Source organism: Pinus tabuliformis, chromosome 5_1 (genome assembly GCF_031772625.1).
Source record: "Pinus tabuliformis cultivar Carrire ecotype Pingquan chromosome 5_1, CPIR1, whole genome shotgun sequence".
NCBI classification, from domain to species: Eukaryota; Viridiplantae; Streptophyta; class Pinopsida; order Pinales; family Pinaceae; genus Pinus; species Pinus tabuliformis.
In genome coordinates this window covers 299,662,775-299,690,567 of record NC_142305.1, presented here as the reverse complement: position 1 = coordinate 299,690,567, position 27,793 = coordinate 299,662,775, and the positions used below count along the sequence as shown (strand labels likewise).

Genomic DNA, 27,793 nt, shown 5'->3' with positions numbered 1-27,793 from the left:
TTAGAGAGTCCAACCAATGAGTAGGCAAAGTTGTTCATTTACAAGGTTGGAATCAATCAAGTATTCTCCCTCTCTACCCAACTCTAAGATGAGGAGTGTGCATAATGTACTTATTATTGTAAAAACTGCAAATATTGGATTATCTTGCAGTTCAAGGGTTTGAAGTGGTTGCGTAAACCTACAAATCTTTAAAAGAACTATTTGTTTTTCAATTAAACCCTTGTGGTTAAGGATCTACAAAAGAGGAAGCCCTTATGTATATTTTTAAGGGGTTGTAGTGACACTAGTCTTGTGGTGAATATGTATATATGATGCTAATGGTCCCGATATTTGTACATTCATGTATATAATGTATATATTTGCCTATCACTTTACATTGTATAAACATGATAAATATTTTGTGGTTACCCTAATTTACATGTTGAAGTTGCACTTGCATGATTATGGGAAACGCTTCTCATTTATCCTTATGTACATGGGGAAGATCATAATTACACTATGCGCACAAATATAATAATGAATAGTGTCTAACTAAATAAAAACCTTAACCATTGACCCAACTTCCATTGATGAGGCTTCAACCAATAGTCAGTCTATTAAACAACCAATATTACCCTTCAGAGTGAGGATACCCCTTTCAACGACAGAAGGAGAAGAAGTAGAGAGTTGAGCAACATAGAAAATAGAAGTACCCCTTTCAACAGTAGAAGAAGAGGAAGTAGTAAGCAGAGGGTCAGAAAATGAAATCAACCCAAGTGCACTTGTAGAAGGAAAATTAGGGGGATTTGCTTCATCTGTGATCAGGGAAGTGTTTTTAAGCGACCTCAATCACCAGTTGTCATACAGCAGGAACCTGTTGAAATTTCGAGTGACTATTGGAGGGTATTCATGGCATGCCCAACCTTCTCGATCGAATTTCCAATTGAAGACATTAGAGGTGATGCGTCGATGAAACCCATTCCACTGACTGCTTTTCCTAACTTCCATGGGATTTCCTTAGAAGATCTAGATACATTTATGTTCAAATTTGGTATTTTATGTAGGGGATACGACTACGTGGTTGATGCTCATAAATTGAAAATATTCCCTACTACTCTAAAGGTGATCGCTCTGTGATGGATTATGGGTCTGGGTGGAAAATTTATCTCCTCATGGGAGGAGATGAATAAAGATTTCTTGGAGAAGTACTATGATTATTGTAAATCTTGGGATATAAAGGAAGAAATTTTTAAATTTATGCACAAGGAGGATGAGAATATGGAGGATTATGTGGAACGTTTCAAATATACCCTACAGAGATCTGACCATAGCGACCTGGATAAGGATATCTTGAAAATGATTTTTCTCCGGGCCCTAAGGGAGGACTCTCTGGAACTTTTGAATATAGTGGAAAGGGTGAAATATCTAAGGATGAATTTGAATCTATTTGCAAGTTATGCATTGAGTGTTCATGAGGGGTTGTAAGGAATAAGAAAGGGATTCAAACTTCCAAGACATCCAACGAAGGAATTATAAAGGTAGAAATCGGGAACTTACTGGATAACTTGAAAACTGACATCCTAAGTACACTTTCCTCTCAGATGGACATGTTACATGAAAAACAAAAGAAAATGCAATTAGAAAGGACCATGGCCATATTCTGCCCTAAGTGCAGGAAGAAACATCCATTAAAGGAATGTCCATTAAATACTGTGGAGACATGTGCAATATGTGAATAAGCTCACTCCACTAGTTCATGTCCATCTCTTCCTCGGCTAAAGGCAGTATTCCAGGGAACAAGTGAAGGAGTAGAACAACTATGCTTTATGGGTTCCAAGAAACCATGGAAGCCACAACCACCAAGCTCAAATCAAGGTATGTCTCAGGACCTTTCTCAGTATTTTAGCAATTTAAATATGGGCCCTCAGTCAGTACCTTTTCCACAATCATGGCTTCAATTTTACCAATATCTGCCCTGGGAGGCTTGGTTCCCTCAGTCTAGTTCAAACCCTTCATGGTTTCAGAATTGGCGAGGGCCTTCCCCTCCTCCTGGTCAATTTACTTGACTTATCCAACAACAACAACTACAACTACCTTCCAGTATTCCCTCCAGTACTCCTCCTCACCCTCAGCCTCCTATCCAACCTAATCCAAATCCTAATAATAAGGGTGCTCAATAGACTGACACACTCAACCTTCCTTCATATAACATTTCTACTGCAGAATGTAATGAGATAAATATGCGATCTGGTCAGGTGGTGAATGCTCAGACTTCACCAATTATCGTTGAACATATTGGTGATGAAGATCTAGAACCAGAATCCCAAGTAGCCGAGAATGAGTCAAATCAGAATTTTGTCAAACACCCCCCTCCTCGTTCGGGTGTTACTCAGGGCTGCCCAACTGATTTGCCTTATCCTGAGAGATTAGCCTTGAGTAAACAGAATCCTCAACTAGAATTTGACCTTTTAGGGGAACTGCAAAACCTATTTTTCAAAATTCCCTTACTCCAAGCTATGAGGGATGTGCCTATTTATGCTAAGACAATTAGAGAATATTGTTCCAAGAAACCTAGAAAGAAAAAAAAAGATCTACTTACCATTCATGTTATGGGGAAGCTATCAGACATTATGTTGGGAAAATCTGTGCCTATGAAATATGGAGATCCAGGGAACCCAATTCTGATAGTGCAGATTAATGGGGTTGACATCCCAAATGTACTGGTAGATTTGGGGGCTGCAATTAATGTTATCACATCTGAAACTATGCTCACATTAGGTCTACGAAATCTAAAACCAACTCCTACTATCTTGGAATTAGCATATAGATCTACAGTAAGGCCGATAGGAAAATTGGAAGACATAACAATTTCAGTAGACTCATGGTGTTATCTCGTTGATCTTCTGGTATTACATACACAATCCCCAGTTGGTGGTCACCCTTTGATTTTAGGAAGACCTTGGCTAGCAACTACAGATGCCTATATCGGATGTCGGTCAAGAAATATGGTGATATCTAATGGGGAAGATACAAAGAACCTTATTCTTTACCCCCCTGCAGAACCAAGTTCATCAGGTAAAACAACATTTAAACAAAATTCCCCGCCTTTAGAAGGAACTAAAGCCGAAAGAGAGGAAACCATACTAGTCCTTACTATTAGCCAAGCCCTCTGTTTTAAAAATGAAATAGAAGATGATACTAATAATAATTTTATCAGTAACCCCCATGTCGTTTATGATACAACTTGTCAATTTCTAGAATTTGTTATGAGCTGCGAAATGCAGGAAACTATTGAATCAAGAATTGAAGACAGATATATTCCTGTAATTTCACCCTATGATAGTATCCCTATAGAAATTGATCTAGGAAGACATTGAATATTAACCAGAATCTTTCACCATCCCAGACCGAAAAAACTCCTGAAATTCTTGCATGAACATAAGGAAGGATTCACATGGGATTATACAGATATGAAGGGTATCCCTGCTGATTTATGCACTCAGCATATATACATTAAAGAAGATTGTCGACCTGTGAGACATCCTGAAAGATGAATGAACCCCGCTCTCAAAAATATTGTCAAGGAAGAACTTCAGAAGTTTCTAGATGTAGGATTTATTTACCCTATCTCGGATAGTCAATGGGTGTCTCCGCTAGTTATTGTTCCTAAAAAGAATGGTAAGTGGTGGATTTGGTGGACTGTAGTGAGTTCAACAAAGCAAGCTTGAAGGATTTTTTTCCCTTACTCTTCATTGGCCAAATCCTTGATACCTTAGCTGGGAAGAAGGTTTTTTCCTTCTTGGATGGGTTTAGTGGGTATAACCAAATCCAAATAGCTCCTGGAGATCAAGGTAAAACCACTTTTACATGCCCTTGGGGGGCTTTCGCATACCGGGTCCTTCCATTTGGTCTTTGTAATTCCCCTACTACCTTCTAGAAGGAAATATTAGGGATGTTCTTTGATCTAGTCAATGACAATGTCGAGATATATATGGATGATTTTACACCATATAGGGGATCATCTGAGGAAGGGTTGGAAAGCTTGGAGAAGATGCTTAAACGATGCATACAAATGATTGTTTCTCTAAGTAAATTTAAGTGTCATATGATGAGAGAAGAGGGTATGTTGTTGGGACACTTGCTTTCAGCTATTGGAATTCAATTTGATATGGCCAAGGTAGAGGTAATTGTTGGGCGCGGGATCCCCTAAGGGAAGTTTTGGGGCTTAGAGCCCAGATTTTAGTCAAAAGTTGTAACCCCTATGTAAAGACTCCAGATTTTGTGGGCGCGAAGAATGTAGTTTGTAAAAGAGTCATAGGGTTGTTTGCCCTCAATTTTGTAATGTAATGTCGGTTATAGAGATCTACCCATGGTCCATGGACCATGGGATTGTATAAATAGAGCAAGGCTCTAAGTAATAAATAGATCATGGAATAATGAGGATAAGGATGAAGGATTGAGTTGTATCTGAAGTGTAAAGTCTAGTTTTGGGTCGTAGAGTAGGAGAAGGCTCTGGCACTGAGTGTGCAGAGGCCTAGTAGTCCACAGTTGAGTGTGTAGGGTGAATCGAGCCTATAATGGTTGGAGCATTAATAAAGAGAAGTTTCATATCCATTCTGCGTATTTATTTCCTGTTTTATGAATCTGTTACACTGAATATACATTGTAATTTTAATGCTTATATGATGCGCGAATATGTAAGAATGTGTTGAATAAGTGAATGCAAGATAGAATATTTGTTTACACAAAGTTAACTAAGATATTTAAGAAGATAAGTAAGATATGCGGTGTAATTTGGGGAAATAGCACAGGACGCTGCCATAGCAGCGCGAAAGCATCTTAGCCCCTGGTTAGGGTTGCGTAAAAGGCGATTATAACAGATCGCAAAGGTATTGAAGGTCAGGACAGTGCGCGAAGTGACCTGCGTGAAGGTAGGCACAGTTTGACTAAATCGACACCTTAGACATCTCAAAGGTGTGGAAACTTGGTTCCAGCATCCCCCCATACTGCTTCGGGTGAGACTTCAATCCGTCCTTTGTGGGTTGATGCCGAAAGGGCCAGTAGTGTAGGGATTTGTTTGGTTAATTAACTTCAAACCTGGGTCAGGCCCCCTCAAGCCAACAAATGGTTCCATTGCCAGGACCGAAATTTGCATAGAGATGTCTGAATTCATATCACTGGAATCCAACTAAGAAGGAAATTGAAGGCTGGTTGGACAAAAGAATTCACGAGTTCGCAGTGTAGGAGAAAAGGAACCCATGACTATAAAAAAAAGAGTGGTTAGACTGTTACCTGTACACAGAGATCCACAAAATCTTCTTCGCGTATTTCCCTACTGAGTTGTACGAGTGGATCGCGAAGCTAGCAGATAGCCAAGGAAGGTGGAAACTCGACAATCCTATTGTGTGGACCCCAGAGTTAGTGCAAAGGTTGGAAGCATCAAAAGATAATATCGTGCGCTGTTGATCATTGGTTTGATTAGATTATAGGAGGATTCATTACTAAGTTCACGGTTGACACCTCAGTCAGTTATAGCGAGGCAGAGTGACGCTTTCTCAAGGGACTGCAAGGTAAGTACATAAAGTCTTTGAATACTTGGATTAAAATGTTATTTTGTGAAAAGAGGGTTATATAGTTACCTTGGTGTTCAGGGCTACGCGAAGTGGAAAAGCTTACAAGAACCAAGAAAGTAAGTGATCCGAAACTAGCCCCTTGATTTCACCTCTGCGAGGGGACGAGGAAGAACTTGAGAAGGTCTCACCACGAAGTGCGATCCATTTGATAAGGTAAAGAATTCCATGAATACCACCTCTACCCACACTACCACTAGCTTCACCAGCATCACCTCCATCTTCACCCGTACCACCTCCTCCACCACTGCGATTCAATATGGCAAGCACAGTGAAGTTGCTTGTGTTCAAGGGTTTGGGAAATGAGGATCCAGACCAATTCTGGTTCGTGGTAAGGGCTGTATGGGAAGTTCAAGAGTTACAAATGAAAATATAAAGAAAGTGACACTGGTTAGCACCCTACAGGACCGCGCATTGACCAGGTATATTAAGCACTCCAATGATAATCCAAATGCAAGAATCGCGAATATCCAAGTAGCGCTAAACAGAGAATTTAGCACACTGAAGTCTGAAGCATAGTCAATCATTGGATTCAAAGAGATCACGATGCTACCAGGCAAGACTGCTTAGGAGCTGGATTAGAGGCTGAAATGTATGATTCACGAAGCTAATATGAATCTGACGGATGGACAACATCGTGAATGGTTTGTAGCTTCGCTAACACCACATCTGAGGAGTGCGCTATCACAACAAAAATTAATGACTCAGGCAGAGGCTTTAGAGATCGCGATGAGGCTGTGTGAGACCCCAAAGCAGGATCCTAACTTGGGAGTTCAACAAATCCACATGCAACTAAAGAATTTATACTTTGAGATGTAGAGTCTGAAACAGGACAGGACAACTCGACCAGAAGTGCGTGAAGAGGTGTGGTGTGTAAAATACAAGGGTCAGGGTCATGATAAGGACCATTGCCCGGTTTTCGGAAATTAGCTTGCAGGAGGAGGACTAATGTTGTTAAGGCTGGAAGCACAATCAGGACCCAGCACGGCTACTGCTTTGTGGTGCGCAATTTGTCAAATAGCTAGGAAACATGCCATGAACAATTGTCACTTGTTATAGTAGTATACACAAAATTCACAACAGTTGTTCTGCAACTTTTGTAGGTCAGTGGGACACGATGAGCGCACTTGTAGAACCTATGAGCTAATGATGGATAGAACTCCCACCTACAGAGTTCAGGCTGAAACGCGGCCCCATGACTAGAATGCGGGAATGGCGCGAACAGGATTTCAGGGGTGCAGACGAGGCTGAGGCAGAGGAGGACCTAGAAGAGGTCGTGGACAGTTGATATGCTACAATTGCGGAGGGCCAGGACATTATGCCCATGATTTTACAAATCCAACGTGCCCGTCATGTTTGTACTACAACTTGTTTGATCATGATACAAAATATTGTCCTACACTGATAGCTAGGATACGCGGGGATACGCGACAAAGGAGCGTTATCACCTCCCCCGACTCAGAACCTGTAGATGATGAGGTCTAAGCTGCGCGAGGAAGATATGAATGTAAACGTTGTGCTCCAAAGTGGAATTGCGATGGGAGATGACAAAGGCAAACAACCAGAAGATAGTACTTGGGTTCATGAAGCTCCAGTGAAAGAAGTGGAGTTTGATTTGGAGCGCACTTGGGAAACCTTCGTGGAAGCTAAGAAGAGCTTTGTTGATGCCTCCACTTTAGGAAGCAAATATAGACCGGAGCCAGAGATGGACCCATCCATGCTCACAACATTCTTGGAGACATCTGTGAAGTTACTACATGACAGTAAAGCTATAAAAGGGTTATAGGAACTCATTAACAGATGCGTTGGGACCGCACCAGGAGAATCACGTGTAGTCAAGAAGATCGGAAAACAAAAGACAAGAACGGGAAGAGAAATGAGACTAACCGTGCAGATCAAAGAATATGAGATGGATCAAGTTATCTTGGATTTAGGATTAGATGCGAATGTTCTACCAAAGCAGACATGGGAGCGAATGGGGAGACCTACGCTATAGTGGTCTCCTATTCAACTGTGAATGGCGAACCAACATAAAATAATACCCATGGGGTGATTGTAGGGAATAACCATGGACATTGAGGGAGAAAGCGTGCTAGCAGACTTTGAAGTGATAAATATTGTTGATGACAGCAATCCCTACCCCGCGCTCTTAGGAATTGATTGGGCCACTGACATGAATGGGGTGATTAATCTGGAAAAGCGAAAAATGATTTTTGAAAAGAAGTCACTACGCGTAATTATACCCCTAGACCCTACTGAAGGATCACGTTATACGGAGCCGATGCGCGACTATGAAAGTGATGATGATTTGGACTGCGTCTATAAGATAACAATGCGAAACCAAGACTAGGCGAATCCCACCGCGGATGGGTGGATTGCGTGGCAGCACGAAATCTCCTGTACTTTGGATTCAGATGAGGAAATATAGGCGATGGCAGAATCGGTTACACAAGGTAACTACACTAAATTGGAATATGATGACAAGGTCACTGCTCTGCGTATCAACAGAAGTAAGAGACCTGCTTACTTATGATGGCCTAAGTGAGGTAGATACCTTCTTGAATAAATTTGAAAGGGAGGCACTGGAAAAGCAATGCTTCTAGGCCTTGGATTGGGTACTGCATGCTACGCCCATGAGGTGGTGGGGTACACACAAAGGGAGCTTTGACGACTGACGCAAATGTAGGAGAATGATGTGCATGCGGTTTGGGAAGCCTAGGGTGTGATTGACACACAAATACAATGGATTGGATGATCCGCGCATGAGTCTGGCCATGTGGACGCAGGCATATGGAAAACAACCTATGCGGATGCACATGAACTCTGCATTGAAAGGTATGATCAATAAACATGTGTTGGGGGGGGTAAATGTGAAAATGGCTCTTAATGTTGGGGAGACATTACATAGGGAGAAAAATTGTGCAGAAGGTTATCCATGCAAAAACATTCAACAAGGTATGAAACGCGCTGAACAAGGTATGCAATGCACAACGAAGTGATTGGGACCTGCGCATACCCGCAGTATTATGGGATTATAGGACGACATGAAAGAACTGACGGGACAGACACCTTTTAGGCTTGTCTATGGAGTGGAAGCTATAATGCCTATGGAATACATCATGCCTAGTCTACGCATAGCGGTGCTCACAGGTATGACGGATCGCGGATCCCTGGACAAGAGACTCTCGCAGTTGGAGGAGCTCAAAGAAGAACGATTTTTGGTTGGATTTCACTAGCAACTCCAAAAGCAACGTGAAAGGCCTTGGCACGATCGACATATTAAGTTGTGCACCTTCAAGGTGAATTATTTGGTGTTGTTGTATGATAGTAAGTTCGATAAATTCCCAAGGAAACTCAGAGTGCATTGGCTGGGACCATATGTTATTAAGGAGATCACAGATGGTGGCATGGTGCATTTGGTAAAGTTAAATGGAGAACTCTTCCCAGAAAAAGTCAATGGCAGTCATTTGAAGACATACACAAGTGGCCCGACCATCTGACTAGCCGACATAAGCACAGTATTAGCACTCCAGGCAGCTGAAAGGAGGCGTGGAACTTTAAACCACTCTGCCCAGGAGCCGCGCAATGTCAGGTCTGTGCGTAGTAGCGAAGTGTCGTAGGGTCTGCAACAGTGCGAGGGTAGATGAACTACTGTGCATGTCAGCTGGAAAGTGACCATTACAGTCACTATTCACGATGTGATGCTTGGTTTGAGACCAAATGGAGCGGGTGGTAGGCATTTAAGGCAAACTTTATGGGCTAGATTCTTGAAAATATGCTACCAACTGAGCATTAATGGACCAAATGTGCGAGGAACGGTAGAATTCAAATTCAAAAGGCATTATAAATTGCAAATGGTTTTCCAACAAATAGCACTTCGCAATTTGAGAACTGAGCTGTTGCACACCCAAACATTCATGAACCCAGACTTGTTCATTTTGTTGAAGGTGAATTCGTTGTTTGAGAACTTACCCGAACCATTGAGAGAATTGTGGAATAGCACTATGGTCGCACCTGAGGAAGCCATGGATACCAGAGCAATGACCATTGAGGAGGCCGCGTAGGCCATGACGGTAGGAGAAGCCCCAGAAAGTGTCAGGATAGTCACAAAAATCCCTAAATTTCCATGCATGCTGAGACCCAAGAAAGATAAGCAACCTATGGTACCGGTGCACATGTCCCCTAGGAATCCGTTAAGGACTAGGCTTACCATGGAAAAAAAGGGGAAGGCAATCAATTTGGAAGCCAATGAGGAGGAATACTTTAAAGAAATCTTGGTAGAGGAGGAGGAGGATGTAGAGACGGAGGTAGAAACCTAGGGTACAGACCCTCTGACCAGGCTGCCTGCATATGTTCCTCCGCAGAAGGGAAAAGCAAGGGTGCCCAAAGATCTCAATGAGAGCAAAAGCTCTCTGTAGACTCCGCTGCTCCCCGACGACATCATTTTCGATGGAGCACACTTGGGGAAAGTGAATGCACTAAAATTTGAAGACTGGGATCTCGCGGACCATGAGAGGTACCCACATTTGTGAACCACACAGCTCATGCACCAGAAGAAAGACGCACCAATGGGAGTTATAGAGTTGGAGATGTGTAAGTGGCTGAGAGGTGTAGAAAAGGCAGGAATATTAAACCTACTCTGGGTGCTGCATTACCATTGCACCTAGTGACTATTTTTGTCATCATGCAGCTGCTCTACCTGGTGCATGATGGGTTCTTGTGGCTAGAGGAGCCCATCCCCATCATGGACCACTTAATTCACAAAATTATCCGGCTCCCTTGCAAAGGGGAGAACCCAGCAAACATCTCAGAGGGTAAAAGTGATGATTTGGCCATTGCAAAGGCCATGAAGAAGAAGTTCAAGCTGAAGAAGAAGAAGAGAGGATACACGATTTCCAGCATCAAAAACATTGCATTTAAAGTCATGACATAGATATTGACTAGAAATGTTATGCGGAAGAGTCGCGCAGATGAGGTGCCCGCATCAGTGGTTGCACTTGCCACGTAATGCATAGAAGGGGTCTATTTTAACTGGACAAACTACTTGTGCGGCGAGTTCCTTGAGAATTGTTGCGAGGCATAGGAGCAGGGGAAGACTTTTGATTATGCGTGGTTGTTGTTGTCCATCGTGTTGGTGGCATGGGAATTTCTTGAGGACAGCTAGTTCCCAACAATTATGCAGGACCTTTCGGAGGTAGCGAAGTACGCTTCGCTGTGGGCAACTAGAGATGCGCAGAGGATCAGGGACAGTAAGATATTCTGGGTGTTCATGGAGATGAACATCAAAATGGGGATTAATCGCAAGCCGCGGTTATCGCCCATAGTCTATAACAGTCTACAGAGCTTCGTGGAGTTCAAGGCAGATTTCCACCACGTGTACATTAGGGTGAGGAAGGACCCCGCGAAGACTTGGCACGAGCTCCCTTATTTGGTGACAGATGATGTCATATTTGTCGTCCTTGAGTGGTGGCCATAAAGGTGGCGTTTTCTATCTGGCCCCATGGTGGAAGTAGAGAAGTCTACTGCACAGAGGAAAATGGATGAAGAAAAACTGCGGATGGCACAGTTAGCAAAGAAGCGAAGGAATGAAGTAGCAGCAACTAAGGACTAGGAGGCACGCGACACTACGAAGGCGGCGGAAGATTAGCAAAAGGTAGTAGAGGAGGAGCGTGAAGGCCAGAAGTTGCCTTTGCTCAAACAAGAAACAGATATAGAGCAAGGTGGCACAGACCTATAGACAGCGTCCAAACAGCTAAAACAATAGCACCCATGAGAGTAGGTAGGGCTGTGAAAGAAGTCGAAGGCTTCGAAAACTTCTTTCAACCCAATCACCCTCACTGAGGAGGATCTGCATGACATTAGGGAGACGGTGAGAGATGTCACCACAGAGGCCCTCCAATAGTTTTTGCGGAGGAAAACCAGATGGTGTTAAAGGCCCTCCGGGCACAGATACAGGAGTTGCAGGTGCGCACTCCATAGGCTAGCACTCTGTCAACCAACCTCGCTGTAGGCATGTCAGCGCTTGAGGAAATGTTGCGCGTCAGAATGAACAACACTATAGTGTTACCAGAGGGAGCACTTGTTACAAAAAATGAGGCCAATAGGCCTATGTTCAGTGGGATGAAGGGGATCGAGATAAATATGGTTGCGCTCCCTCGGGAGACACTCTACATTTTGCAAGATGGAGTTACTGCAGAATTGCGAGCCAGAGAGGGTCGCACACTCTAGGTCATGAGCTCGCAGTGCATCAAAATTGAATAGTTGAGCTCGCAGCATGACAAGGTAGTGGCACATAACCGACAGATAGTGCAGGTGGTCAAGGAAGCCTACCAGATGGTCCCAGAGCTGGCCATCCAAATAAAGGAACCAGCGGGGGCGTGCATCCGGAAACTAGTAGCAAGGGTGCGCGAGGAAAAGGAAGAGATGGCTAAGGTTTAGTTGGAGTTGAACCTTCATATAGCCAAACTACAATTGAAGGCACAACCTTCAAATCTACCAAAGGTTAAGGAACAACGCACAAGCGGAATTACAACAACAATAACGGAGGTCAACAGTGTAGTGAAAGATTGCACAAAGTTGTTCGAAGAGTTGTTTGAGGTTCTCACCACTCTGTAGGAGGACTTGAACATACAATGCCTAGAAACAGAGGGGCATGAGATACATCATAAATATGATGAAGTAAAAGGGACCGAGCAGACGATTTCCCTTAAACAGAGGTTCATGCAGATGCAACAGGAAAAAGTGCTCAAGGATCAGGTGGATGCTGCTCGACATAAGGAAATAGTTTTGAAGGTGCGGTTACATCTGTGGATTGATGAGGCATATGTCATTACAGCCTCTATTGAAGCAAAGCTCGCGCAGATGCAAGGATCATAAGAATAGGTTTAGGAAAGCAGTTCAGCTACAACAGTCTCTAAACAGTGTGTTTAGGAGGTACAATAGGTAGTTGCTTAGTGCATTGCTGATCTTGCAGCGATCCTGGCATAGTTGGGAGGTCTTCGTGCAACGATCTCCATACCAATAGAGTGACTCGAGGGTGAGTCACAATGTTTGTGTTGGGGGCTTGTTGGCCGCGAGATCCCCCAAGGGAAGTTTTGGGGCTTAGAGCCCAGATTTTGGTCAAAAGTTGTAACCCTGATGTAAAGACTCCACATTTTGTGGGTGCGGAGCATGCAGTTTGTAAAAAAGTCATAGGGTTGTCCGCCCTCAATTTTGTAATGTAATTTCAGCTGTAGATATCTACCCATGGTTTTCAGGCCATGGGATTGTATAATAAGGAGGCTCTAAACAACAAATAGATCATGGAATAATGAGGATAAGGATGAAGGATTGAGTCATATATGAAGTGTATATTCTAGTTTTGGGTCATAGAGTAGGACAAGGCTCTGCAGCTAAGCGCGCGGAGGCCTAGTAGTTCGTAGCTGAGTGTGTAGACCCCTATAGCTGAGTGTGCAAGGGAAGTTGAGCCTGTAACATTTTAATCATTAAGAAAGAGAAGTTTCATATCCATTCTACGTATTTATTTCCTATTTTATGCATCTATTACATTGAATATACATTGCACTTTTAATGCTTACATGATGTGCAAATATGTATGAATGTGTTGAATAAGTGAATTCAAGATAGAATATATGTTTATGCAAAGTTAACTAAGATGTTTAAGAAGATAAGTAAGATACACGGTGTAATTTGGGGAAATAGTGCAGGACGCTTCCATAGCAGCGTGAAATCATCTCAGCCCTTGGTTAGGTCTGTGCAAAAAGCGATTATAACATATTTCAAAGGTATTGAAGGTCAGGATAGTGCATGAAGTGACTTGCGCGAAGGTATGCACAGTTGGACTAAATCGGCACCTCAGACATCTCAAGGGTGCGGAAACTTGGTTCCAGCATCCCCCCCATACTACTTTGGGTGAGACTTCAGTTCGCGCTCTGCGGGATGATGGCGAAAGGGCCAGTAGTGTCGGGATTTGTTTGGCTAATTAACTCCAAACCTAGGTCAGGCCCCCTCAAGCCAACAGTAATATTGCATTTTCCTATACCAAAGACACTGACGTAGGTACATAGTTTTATTGGTTGCTTTAGCTATTATAGATGGTTTGTCGAAAATATTTCTAGAATAGCATTCCCACTTTTTCAGCTGTTAACTAAAGATGTAGAATTTTTGTGGAAAGATGAGTGGGAAGAGGCTTTTGCAAAAATCAAGTAACTAATCTGCCAAGTCTTGTTTCACATCCACATTGATGCCTATCGAACAAAAACAGGGGTAGTTTGTGGACAACAAGAGGACAAGAACCCTTATGCGGTATACTATGTCAGCAATAATTTGACACCTACTGAATTAAACTATGCAATAACAAAAAAGGACTTTTTGGCTGTTATTTATGTTGTTAATAAATTTCGGCATTACATTACTAGATATCCTACTTTTGTGCATATTGACCATGCAACAGCCAAGTACTTGATGAATAAACCTGTAACTCCTGGGTGTGTCACAAGGTGATTATTATTACTTAAAGAATTTTATATCACCATCATAGATAAACCAGGAAAGGATAATGTAGTTGTTGACTTCTTGTCTAGATTAGATACTAATGATGGAGGTACACCTGTAGAAGATAATTTTCTGGATGAATATCGTTTTGCAATTTCTACTCACACTCTGTGGTATGCATATATTTCTAATTATCTTGCTACAGCGAAGGTACCCAAGCATTTGTCATACATGTTGGAAATAATACTGAGAGGGGGCGTGAATCAGTATTTACAAATCAATAAATTTTTCGTTTCCATAATCAGATTTATATACACTATTTCAGTGAAGGGAACTCGCATGTGCACGCAACTATTCTTAAGGCAACCAGCGTATATCCAGTGAAATTATGATTCAGTTAATTCATCAGATGTTGATCTTTAATCAGTGCATCAGTACATTATTAAACATTAAATAGTAACCATGTGCAGTAATAACAGAATAAACCATCACACATAAGCAACACATATGAACACCAAGATTTAAGGTGGAAACCTAATGTGGGTGAAAACCACCTGCTGTTATCGTCTATGTCTTCTTTTAATAATAAGAAAATCTATTTACAATCTTGTACTAGTGCAGACTCATACTAGTATGCAGGCACCCACCTGCAGAAGGCTGCAACCTTCTCTCGTTTTCCAGCTTCTACTAGAAGGGAGTTGCAACACCCTAGCTTTTGTACTAGCTGATATGTTTACTAGTACATAGGCGCTAGCCTATAGAAAACTACAACCTTCTCTATTCTTTCAGGGACCACGTTTCATAAATTTTCACACTCGATACTCCTGGTATACAACAACACTATATGTAGGCCATGTTTCATCGAATTTTCATACTGGACTCATCAACAATATTGAATCTTAGAATCAATCACCATAACCATCAAATACATTTGCATCAACCAATCACTGAAACTTAATCATCAATATCTGAATCAACCACAATTGAATCAATCATTGAAAACCCATCACCATTGAAGCAAATCACAATCAATCAATCTGAACATTCAGACCACTATCACTAGAACACAGTCACCAGAACACAAAGCAGAACCCAGAACTCTCCATCAACAACCAGAACCAACTGCAACTTCAAAAATCATATTTCATAATGTATACACTACTTTGATGTGCCAAACCGGTGTGTATACGCACTTTTATCAAATCCAACCAGTGTAGAGATCTGCAAATATTAACTCATAACTTTGTAGCTTTTCCAGACTTCATCAATCTATGATATAACTAAAACAATCAATCACTGACACCTCTGAACCTCTGACAGAAATAAATCAACCATTCATTCAAACTTAATCAAATTCATCCAATCAATTGGAACAGACAAATCACTGTAACTAGTACAGAGATATGAACCCAGAACACTGCATCAATAACCAGAACAAATTGTAACCTCAAAATTCATGTGTCAGAATGTATACGCTCCTTTAATGAAGCAAACCTGTGTGTATACGCTACTTCCTTTTGCCCAACCTGCGTATACCTCTAAAGATACTAAATCATAAAACCTCTAAACCAAAAACTGTACCAATCAGTGACATTCTGAAGATCTACTGTCATATTACAGAGTTCTAAACAGATAGCAACAAGGATCACCCTTCCTTCTCAATCAATCAATCAATCAGACTCAATTTCCTTATACATTCAGTTCTACTTTCAGATCTAAGAAGACATCATTGACAAACAACAGTAATATAGCAGTAAAACAACAGTATTGATATGATAGATTAGTCATCCCTGAACATCAAGATTTTCTTTTGCATACACTACTTGGAAGAGCTGAACTAGTGTGTATACGCACCTTCACCAAAGCGAACCAGTGTATAGATATACAAATACTTACTTATAACTTCGTTACAATTCCAGACTTCATACATACCTAGATCATCATATATAAAGGATAAAACATGCATTAGCAATCAGATCTAGCCTATCCATTGTCAGATCACATAATGATAAGTGATTGCGATCTTGATCCATCATTAGATCTCATCCATCATCAACCACATAGGTGCATCCTTAGTTTAGATCAAGCAAAGCATCAGAACCCATAACCTACATATTTGATCTAACACTTCATTAGATATTCAATACTTGCACACCTTGGCCTAATGATCTTCTCCTCCTTATAGTTTTAGGCCTTTCTCAATACCTTGGACCAGAACCACTTAGGACCAATACCTTGGACCAAATACCTAGGGTCAATTCCTCAGACCAAATACCTCGGACCAAATACCCTGGATCAATACCTTGGACCAAAATACCTTGGACTAAATACCTCATACCAAAACCTTAGTTTTCCAACATGTATGCTCTTTTCCTCCTTTGAAAGTGCGTGTATACGTATACGCTTCTTTTGTTCTATTAACCCGCATGTATACAATGCTTGGACAAGGTCAACTAGCATATACTTCTTAAACTACTCTCTTTCTTCAATCTCTGTAGTCTGATCTGTAATCCTTTACTGTTAACTTGCTGCACAGTGAACTGTCATCTGAGTGAGTTTCCATCAAGGGCAACACCTGTATCATAATTCCATTGTACATTTCTTCTAAACTGATTCCTTTGAACTTCCCTGCATTTTGTCACATCTGTAAACACAACTGCCATGCATTCTGTCACATCTTATATTTCTTCTGTAGATTCATCTAGTTACCATATACAAGTGAGTTGTTCTGCTACAAGTGGGTTGCCATCAAGTACAACACATGCATCATAACGCTAACAATCTCCCTCTTTGGACTTGATGACAACCATGTTGGTGTTGATTACTGCAAGCTATAGAAACTGTTAGAGATAACAAGCAACACCAAAATACTCTCCCCCTTTGACATCAAGGGCAAAGGGCAGGCCAAGTTATTCTCCCCCTTTGATATCAAGGGTACATATCTAAATAGCTGAATATGAACATTGATCATGCTCCCCCTAGGCACATGCTGAATTTTCTGATTAAACTCCCCCTTTGTACATGCTGAGATGCACTATACCATCCATGCTCCCCCTGAGCACATGCAGAGTCTGCAAAAATATTTTCCAAAATAATAACATGACTCTATAACTCAACTATGTGAGTTTGACCTTCCTATCACCAATGACTCATACATACATCAATCTCCCAACCAAGTGGGGATATACCAAATTTGACTCATCCACCCAACCAAGTGGGGATATACCAATTGTTTATACATGACTGAAATATAGCAATTATTACATCATCCTTCCCATGCATAGTGGGGGTACAAATTACATCATATGACCAAAAAGGACTCATCAAAAGACTATGACAGACAGAGACATATTATTACATCATGGGCCTTTATATGACCTTTTCATCGAGTGATATACATGATATTTATAACAAAGACCAAATATCTAAATAAGACCATGATAGTCATCAGCAACTATCATACATCATATATGATCTGCACCATGAGTATGTGTCAGCAACATCCAGACCCGCAACCTGTATATGTCCATTATCAGTTCTGAAGATATGACAAAGTAAATAACATCAACCTATGACAAATTATGCCACATATAGATATCCACTCATCCTCTTGATCTCATCAAGATCAACTTGCTTAGTTTCCTTAGCAGAAAGAGCCTTATCATAACCTTCCATGAATCAACTAATCATATGTCATATCTCCAAGAAGTAACACAAAAACATTCACATCATATCATATGTATGTGAAAATAACATAGTCATCATCTATGATCATAACATGATCATCAAAAACAACATGATCTTTCCACAAAAACCCTCAATATATCAACCATGTATCATCACTAGGGAACATCTCACATCTGATAAGCATCAACCATGATAATCAACACATGTGAGTATCAACCTATCATCATGAGGTAAGAATTCATCATCATTATGTAACTAAGTAAGCCATGTATCCGAATATCCATGTCTTCAAATATCTATGTCTTCATGAGACCTCCAATAACACCATTCTCTTGACCAACCAACAATATTTGTCAATATGCAACTTTAAGTAACCATCCATGTATCCAACATAATGTGTATCCATCAACTATGTATCTAGAAAACCATGAGCTCATGGTCATTTGTCAAGCTTTCTTGATACCATCAACAAAGACAATCCTCAACCATGTGAGAGCCAAGAACTATAGGAATCCTGCATCATAACTGCACCATATGAACTTTATGCATCTTTGAAGGCATGATGACAGCAACATAAAAGAAATGAATGACTCATCATCAAATAATGAAGTTGTGTACTCAAGCTTTGTACTTCTCCTTCTCCTTATAAAGATCACCATGTAATCAACATATATCCACTGTATGCATCATCAAAAATCATCCACAATCACCCATAAGTCTGATCTGAATAACAAATATGTAACCCCAAGCAATACAAGTATCATCATCATAGGCAAATTATAACCGCAACATAGCATGATGTATCATTTAAACACTTTAGCCACATAAGCATCATCACCATTGATAAGAATCATTAGGTACCATAATGCCAACAATGCAATATTAGAAGAATACATATTCTCCCCCTGAACCTGTGCCACCTATTCACTATCAGATCTAATCATTGCATATATCAGTAAGAATCATCAAGGCATCATCATCAATCAGATATACATCAACTTTTTAACAACTTATGAGGACCAACACATTTCCACATATCATCAGTAGATTGTAACCATCATCAAACAGATCAGATAATTGATTGAACCATATCAGACCCTTTTTCCTGAGTCTGTCCCACTGCTTTTTCCTTAAACCAACATATACACGACTGTGCAGCTTCAAACTCCCATATATACATGACTTATCTTCATGAAACTTGCGTATGAGATTTAGAACACTAAAGTTTCACACTTTTAGCTCCCCCTAAGTTTGTTATGTCTATATACTATGCCATGCCACATTTTTCTAACTGTACTTCCTTCTTCTTCCATATCTTCGAGTGCGATGATGTTTTCTCCTTTTGGTATGGTGCCCGAAATTTTCTCCTACATTTCTTTGCTATATGTACAAACTTATTACATGCATAAAATCTTACATGTTTCATATTCCTACTATAGCAGCCAATGGCTTTGTGACCAAACATATTGCAAGAAAAACAATATCCCTTGAAGTACCTGGAAGCTAATGATCTTTCTGTGTGATGGTTATTAGCTTGAACCATTCTACTTCTGCATCTTGATGCAAAATGTCCAAAATTATGAGATATAAAACATTCAACATTATTCATAAGAGGAAAGAACTGATTATCACTTCCATAGTTGGGAATAAATGATTTTCTTTGAAGACTCTCTTTCCTTGGTTGTTTATGGGGTTGACGTCTTATCTCCTTGTTGAGAATTTCAGATTTTGCACTAGAGTTCTTTGCTTCAATTTGTGAGCTAGATTCTCCTTCAACAATTTCACAAAAACCAAGACCATATTTGATGGTAGGAGACCTTTGACTACTAAGAATATCATCCAAAATCTTAGTACTCTCTTGAAATCGTAAAATTTTATCCTTCTCTTCTAATTTACCTTTTAGGATATTTACCTCAACCTGATATTTCTCTTCCTTTTCAAGATACTGCTTCTTCATGATTTCTTCAGCTTTTCTTCCTTCTTCCACTTGTTTCCTTAATTTGAGAACTTTGTTTTCTTGTTCTTCAAGTGCTTGGAGTAGTTCTTCATTCTGCTTATTTGATTTTTCAAGATCTTCTTTTAGAGAGAGGATCTTAGCTTTAAGACTTTCATAGTAACTGGATCTATCTTCAAGTTTCTTGATTGTTGTACTCTTTTCACTTATTTCATTTCTTAATGATGTCACTTCATCCTCCAGCTTTTGACATTGATCTTCCTTTTCTTTTTACTGCTTCCTTACCTTGTTTCCTTCCTCCAACTGATATTTTAATCTGGTAACTTCTTCTTTGTAGGAAAATTCCCTTTTATCAATTAGATCTTCTTGATCTCTAGTTATATCTATGAGCCTTTTAAATTTTGCTTCTATTTAATTTCTTTCTCTTTCACCCATAAGATAAAATTCAGTTGTTTCTCTATCACTTACATTATCTTCAAATGAACAAAGAAATGTATCACCAGAGGACAACAAATTCATACTTGATAGTTATTTTGCTTGTTCATCTTCATTCTGAGGTGATTCTGAATCTGAAGAGTTGCTTCCACATAATCCCTAATCGTCTCTCCCACTGTCATAGTTCCTTTGGGATGCCTTCTTCTTTTGAGGTGCTTTCTTCTTTAGCTTCTTTCCCATTGTTTCTACAGATCTCCTTTAAACGATCAAGATTCTGCGAAAGGACTTGCTTTGATACCAATTGTTGGAAATAATACTGAGAGGGGGGGTGAATCAGTATTTACAAATCAATAACCTTTTCATTTCCATAATCAGATTTATATACGCTACTTCAGTGAAGGGAACTCGCGTGTGCACGCAACTATTCTTAAGGCAACCAGCATATATCCAATGAACTTATGATTCAGTTAATTCATCATATGTTGATCTTTAATCAATGCATCAGTACATTATTAAACAACAAACAATAACCATGTGCAGTAATAACAGAATAAACCATCACACATAAGCAACACACATGAACACCAAGATTTAAGGTGGAAACCCAATGTGGGTGAAAACCACCTGCTGCTGTCATCTCTGTCTTCTTTTAATAATAAGAAAATCTGTTTACAATCTTGTACTAGTGCAGACTCATACCAATACGCAGGCACCCACCTGCAGAAGGCTACAACCTTCTCTCATTTTCTAGCTTCTAATGGAAGGGAGATGCAACCCCATAGCTCTTTTACTGGCCAATATGTTTACCAGTACGTAGGCACCACAACAACACTATATGTAGGCCACATTTCATCCAATTTTCATACTGGACCCATCAACAATATTGAAGCTTAGAATCAATCACCATAACCATCAAATACATCTGCATCAATCAATCACTGAAACTCAATCACCTATATCTGAATCAACCACAACTAAATCAATCATTGAAAACCCATCATCACTGAAGCAAATCAAAATCAATAAATCTAAACAATCAAACCACTGTCACTAGAACATAGTCACCAAAACACAAAGCAGAACCCAGAACTCTGCATCAACAACTAGAACCAACTGAAACTTCAAACATCATATTTCATAATGTATACACTACTTTGATGTGCTGAATTGGCGTGTATACGTTCTTTTATTAAATCCAACCAGCGTACAGATATGCAAATATTAACTCATAACTTTGCAGCTTTTCCAGACTTCATCAATCTCTGATATAACTGAAACAATCAATCACTAACACCTCTGAACCTCTGACACAACTGAATCAACCATTCATTCAAAATTAATCAAATGGAATAGACAGATCACTGTAACCAGTACACAGATATGAACCCAGAACACTGCATCAACAACCAGAACAAACTATAACCTCAAAATGCATGTGTCAGAATGTATACGCTCCTTTAATGAAGCAAACCTGCGTGTATACGCTACTTCCTTTTGTCCAACCTGTGTATACCTCTAAAGATACTAAATCATAAAACCTCTAAACCACAAACTGTACCAATTAGTGACATTTTGAAGATCTACTGTCATATTACAGAGTTCTAAATAGATAGCAACAAGGATCACCCTTCCTTCTCAATCAATTAATCAATCAGACTCAATTTCCTTATACATTCAGTTCTACTTTCAGATCTAAGAAGACATCATTGACAAACAACAGTAATATAGTAGTAAAATAGCAGTATTGATCTGATAGATCAGTCATCCCTGAACATCAAGCTTTTCTTTTGCATACGCTACTTGGAAGAGCCGAACTAGCATGTATACACACCTTCACCAAAGCGAACCAACATATAGATCTAAAAATACTTACTTATAACTTCGCTGCAATTCCAGACTTCAGACATACCCAGATCATCATATATAAAGGATAAAACTTGCGTTAGCAATTAGATCTAGCCTATCCATTGTCAGATCACATAATGATAAGTCATTATGATCTTGATCCATTATTAGATCTCATTCATCATCAACCACATAGGTGCATCCTTAGTTCAGATCAAGGAAAGCATCAGAAACCCATAACCTGCATATTTGATCTAACACTTCCTCAGATATTCAATACTTGCACACCTTGGCCTAATGATATTCTCCTCCTTATATAGTTTTAGGCATTTCTCACTACCTTAGACCAGAACCACTTAGGACCAATACCTTGGACCAAATACCTAGGGTCAATTCCTCGGACCAAATACCTCAGACCAAATACCTTGGATCAATACCTTGGACCAAAATACCTTGGACTAAATACCTTGGACCAAAACCTTAGTTTTCCAACATGTATGCTCTTTTCCTCCTTTGAAATTGCGTGTATACATATACGCTCCTTTTGTTCTGTTAACCTGTGTGTATACACTACTTGGACAAGGTGAACCAACGTATACTTCTTAAAGTACTCTCTTTATTCAATCTCTGGAGTCTGATCTGTAATCCTTTGTTGTTAACCTATTGCACTATGAACTGTCATCTGAGTGAGTTGCTATCAAGGGAAACACCTATATCATAATGCCATTGTACATTACTTTCAAACTGATTCCTTTGAACTGCCCTGCATTTTATCACATCTGTAAATACAACTGCCATGCATTCTGTCACATCTGATATCTCTTCTGTAGATTCATCTAGTTACCATATACAAGTGAGTTGTTCTGCTACAAGTGGGTTTCCATCAAGTACAACACATGCATCATAATGCCAACAATATAGGGAGAAACAGAAGATCATTCATCATAGTACCTGTTATTCATGGATAGCAAGATATTTGTTTTATATAGGAATCGACCAACAGATTCAACATTGTGTAGCCGAAGATGACATATATGATATCATGAAGGATGCTCATGATAGCCCCTGTGGGGGACATTTTGTAAAAAAATGGACCAGACATAAGGTATTACAGATGGGATATTATTGGCCCTCCATCTTTCAGGATGCGAGAAATTGTGTCTGAAGATTTGATAGCTTCCAGCGGATGGGTCAACTTGGTCGATCAGATGAAATTTCGTTATAGCCTCAAGTGGTCCTTGAACCTTTTGAGAAATGGGATATTGATTTTGTTTGCCCATTTAATCTGTCTTCACATCAAAAAGTTTATATTTTAGTCTGCACATATTATATGACAAAGTGGGTTGAGGCCAGGGTTGTGGCGAAGGCCACGGAACAGGTTGTCTCAGACTTTTTGTTTGAAGAGACTGTTGCTCGATATGACACCCTGAGAGAGATAGTTTCAGATGGGGAAACACAATTTACATCACATATGATAGCAATACTTACGAACAAGTATGGGATCAAGCACATAATAACATCTCCATACCACCCTCAGGTGAACGGTCAAGTGGAAAACACGAACAAGGTATTAGAAAACATTCTCACAAAGACTGTGGAAAAGCATCACCGAGATTGGGTTGAAAAACTTCCTCAAGCTCTTTGGGCATACAAAACATCATGGCAGGATACAACAGGGTTTTCACTGTTTGAGCTTGTCTATGGTAAATCTCCATTGTTTCCAATATAATTTGAGATCAATATGCTTAAAACGGCTCTCAAAGTAGGATTGGACCTTTTGGAAGCTCAAAAACACTGACTGGAACAACTCAATGAAATAGATGAAATTCGTTTAATGGTTGTCCAGAGAACTACTGTGATTCAGTAGCAGAGAAAAAAATGGCATGATAAATTTATTAAGAATAAGGTGTTTCATAAAGGGGATTGGTCATTACTGTATGATTCTTTTTTTAAGGAATTTAAGGGAAAGATTTTCTCTCATTGGATGGGGCCTTACAAGATTGATGATGTATTTGATAATGGAACTATCAAACTGTTGATGCCCCGAAATTCGTTGCAACAACATCGGGGAAACCACCCGGTCTGGAACTTAGTGCAGCTCCTTTTCCATTTGGAATAGTGGCTCCGACTGGGGATAATGGGACCAGTTTCCCAAAGATTATAAATAAACGGGATAGATGAATGATTTACGATATGAAGTGATAATAAACAAATAACTAAACTATAAGAGAAATATAATAACTATAAGCTAATCCCGGGACTTATCGATTTAGAGAATGCAGCGTTTGATAATCTATGCTTAATGGCAGGCATATAGATGTCACTAACAGTAAGCATAAATGTTTAAATCATTTAAGATTGCTCTGCATAAGTAGTTATGCAGAGCGATAATAGCGAATTACTGCACTCAGTCATTTATATCATTGTTACACGCATGAGTAAAAGAGATAACAAATCACAAAACATTCAATAGTGATATGAAATGCAGACTTGCTGTTATATCACATACATGTAATCAATAATAGCAAAATAATAACACAGCAATTCATATAATAGAAAAGAGAACAGATACAGATAATAGTACCATGCAAGCTGTTTGATCAATCCAATATATTAATCGCTATGTCGCGGTCCTTCCTTCAAACCAGAAAGCATTCCAAGCAAACGACAATAGTGCACAATTTACTTAAAACAGCCTTCCAAGTAAAATTAAGAACCAGTGGTCGAGTTTCAAAAAGAATATAGACTGAAGCACAATAGTGCAAACTTCAGCCTTTAAGTCTTTTACAAAATTTTACGACCCTTTCCAAAACAATGAAAGGGTCTATAAATACTATGCTAATCTAAATATCTAAATATCTAAAACTGAAAACTAATAAATCGGCATTAACAAATATCATCTTGCATTTTGGTGATTCGGCAGTCGGCGGCGATGCTTCAGTCAGAGGTCTCTTTGCCTTTACTCCTTCGCTGACATATCGCCAGCATTGGCTCTACTTCTGGTGGAGTATTGAGGCGTGAAGTCAGCTGTGCATCATATGTGGCATCTTGGATATCGGCAATCAGGTATCGGAGAGCATCTGTTAGGCAGTTAAGAGCCGACCTTTGAGAATGTGGTTTAATCAGGAAAAGCCAGTATGCGTCGGCGGTCAAGGTATTTACTCCAGCAATTAACCGCCCTTGTTTCTCCAGATCAGGGTAATTCCTGTGCTCCAGCATGTTTGCGGTTGTTATGTTTCCAGGTGTGCATTGTGAAATCATGTTTGCCAGGTACAATGTATCATTAACTAGATTGATCATGTTGTTGGCAATCATTTTGCATCTGGAGGTTGCTCTTTCTGCCTTCATCACCTGTGTGTTCCATTCCATGAAGAGTATGTCCTTGTATGTTACAGAGATTCGGGACAAATTTGCCGCTTGCCCTTCTGGAGTGTCTTGCCATTCAATATACTCTGTTATATCGTCTTCACCCTGATCCAAGTTACTCCTGACTTTCTCGATTTGTTCACATACTGCTGTAGATGTTTCACAAAGTGATTCAGCTTCAACAAGTTGTTGGCACAAGAGCTTGATTTGAGATATCAATGCGCTGTTTATTCGAGTTGCCTCTGTTCTGAAATCATCAATACTCTGGGCACCTTTGATACCTTCAAGCTGTGCTGATAGCTGAATTATTTGCTCGTCTTTAGATTTCATCAACAGCTCATTCGATGCCTTCAACTGGGATAATGCCTCTGACAATTCTTGTGCTTTCTGAATGTCAGAGTGGTCTATCCTCAGTTTTTCAATTTGCTGGGTTAACAAATGATTCTCTTGTTGTTGGGCCAGCAATTGTTCTTCTACCTGCGCTGCCTTATTCCTTGCCTCTATCACTTCTGCTTGCAATGCGTATACCTCATGCTCTTTAGTCTTCAAAAGAAGACTTACTTCGGATGCTTTGTCAATAGTAGCCGCTGAATAAGCTCCCGCAAATTGCGATAGCTTGGTCAGATCTTCAGAGGGATCTAATTCTCCCTTCCAGACGACATTGCCCGTGACTGTTTGCTCAGGTGAAATAGAAGGTTGATCAAGCCTTCGTCTTTTCCTAGAGCGCCTTACAACGGCTCTATGCTTTGGGCTGTAGAAAATGTCTAGGGGAGGAATTTCCTCCACCTGAAGATCAATTTGATCGGATGGGTCTTGAGTGATTACTTCTACATTCTGTACCATGGGTGGGCCGCTGGTTCCTTCTAGAACTGGAGAAGAAGTAGTGTCGGGAACATTATTTGTTTTGGAGGCGTCTGAGTCTTTGGAGGCTTCCTTACCACTTATAATGGAATCGAATTGGTTCCATTCTTTAATCAATTCAGGATCAACAGAGATTTGCTTACTCTGTTCTTTCTCTTGTTCAATCCTCTGCTGTTCCTCGAATGCCTCCCGCTGTTGCTCCTCTTGTGCTCTTCGCTGCTGTTCCTCCAATTCCCTTTTCTGCCTATCTTCCAGTTCTTTCTTTGCTTTCTCTTCTTCTTCTCTTTTCCTCTATTCTTCTAGCTCCCTTTGCTTTCTTTGCTCTTGTTCAATTTGTGCTTTTTGATGCCTTTCTATCTGTTCTCTTCTATGCCTTTCTGCCTGCAGCTTATTTTGCCTTTCCTCCTGTTCTTTAATTGTAACGGGAGGTGAATTTATTTCCAGCTGATCAGGCTCGCTTGAGGATGATGTTGGGGTTGTGGATAATAAATCTAGAGGCAAAGTTTGCAACCTTTGCTTTCTAAGTTTATTAAATTCAGCTAACTCCACATCTTCATATCTCATTGCAGCAAGTTGTTTGACTTGGCTTATTGAATCGGCACTCATGAACAGGTCGTCAAACTGGTCTTCTTGATGAACAACCTTTGTCAGCTTGGCCTGTTCCAAGGCAATGAAAGCGGTCTTTTTTGGGTCATAGAGTCTATTTGGAATAGAAGCTAGAGATATCATTTGGAGTTTTGCTGCTTCCTTTTCTGCATGCTTGTAATTTAGCAGCGTATAAACTCCAATTCTTAAAGGAAAAGAGGGCCATCCTCTCTTCTTCTCCTCTTTTAGAGTTTGTGTGACACCCTCAGACATGATCTGATAGGAGATTTCTCGGGCTAACAATTTATCTGGGATGTACAGGGGGAGGACATGTGGCCTAGCCTTGCTTCCAAAAACTCTAATATAGGAAAAATGTTCTTTGCCGAACCAATGGGCTACGGCTGGTAGGTCAAAAGAAGCTTCATAGGAAATTCTAGGGATAGGTCTGTCAAAAATAGAATAGTGAACGGGAACCATAAAACCATTGCAAATTTGATACAAATGGTCTTTGTGGGAGGGTTTCCACAATTTCCGATGATACAAATGAATAGGTGTTGGGTCATGGGTTGTCCATCTCCAACCAAGGACAGGAAATTCAGAATTAAAACAAAGGGTATCCATAATGTAGGCAGAGTAATAGAAGGGTGGGATTTTTCTCTCGGTGACTCTGGTTTTGGCCCTAAACTCACAAATAGCTATGACCAACTTATCAGACAGAATAGTGGCCCAATCCATAATTATACTATTGACGGCCGCTTCCATTAAGGGAACCATATCAACATGGATATTTGCAGAGTCATGAAATCCCCACAATCTACACATCATAATCCCAGCATAGCAATAAGGTGAAGCCAAAGAAGCATTGGAGTACTTACCCGACATATCATGCTTGTGTTTTGCTGGATTTTGCCTCCAATCTCGGAGGGGTTCGGATGGTGATTCATTCTCTTTCGCGAAC

General features: G+C 40.1%; 1 protein-coding gene across 1 annotated transcript; it reads left to right on the top strand.

Annotated features, from left to right (window-relative positions):
• Positions 1-2,219: 2,219 nt before the first annotated feature.
• LOC149164545 (uncharacterized) lies at positions 2,220-23,752 on the top strand. Its single transcript, XM_089429521.1, has 2 exons — positions 2,220-3,054; positions 23,340-23,752. The coding sequence occupies exons 1-2, from the start codon at positions 2,220-2,222 to the stop codon at positions 23,750-23,752; spliced, it is 1,248 nt and encodes a 415-aa protein (XP_089285647.1).
• The last annotated feature ends 4,041 nt before the right edge of the window (positions 23,753-27,793 follow it).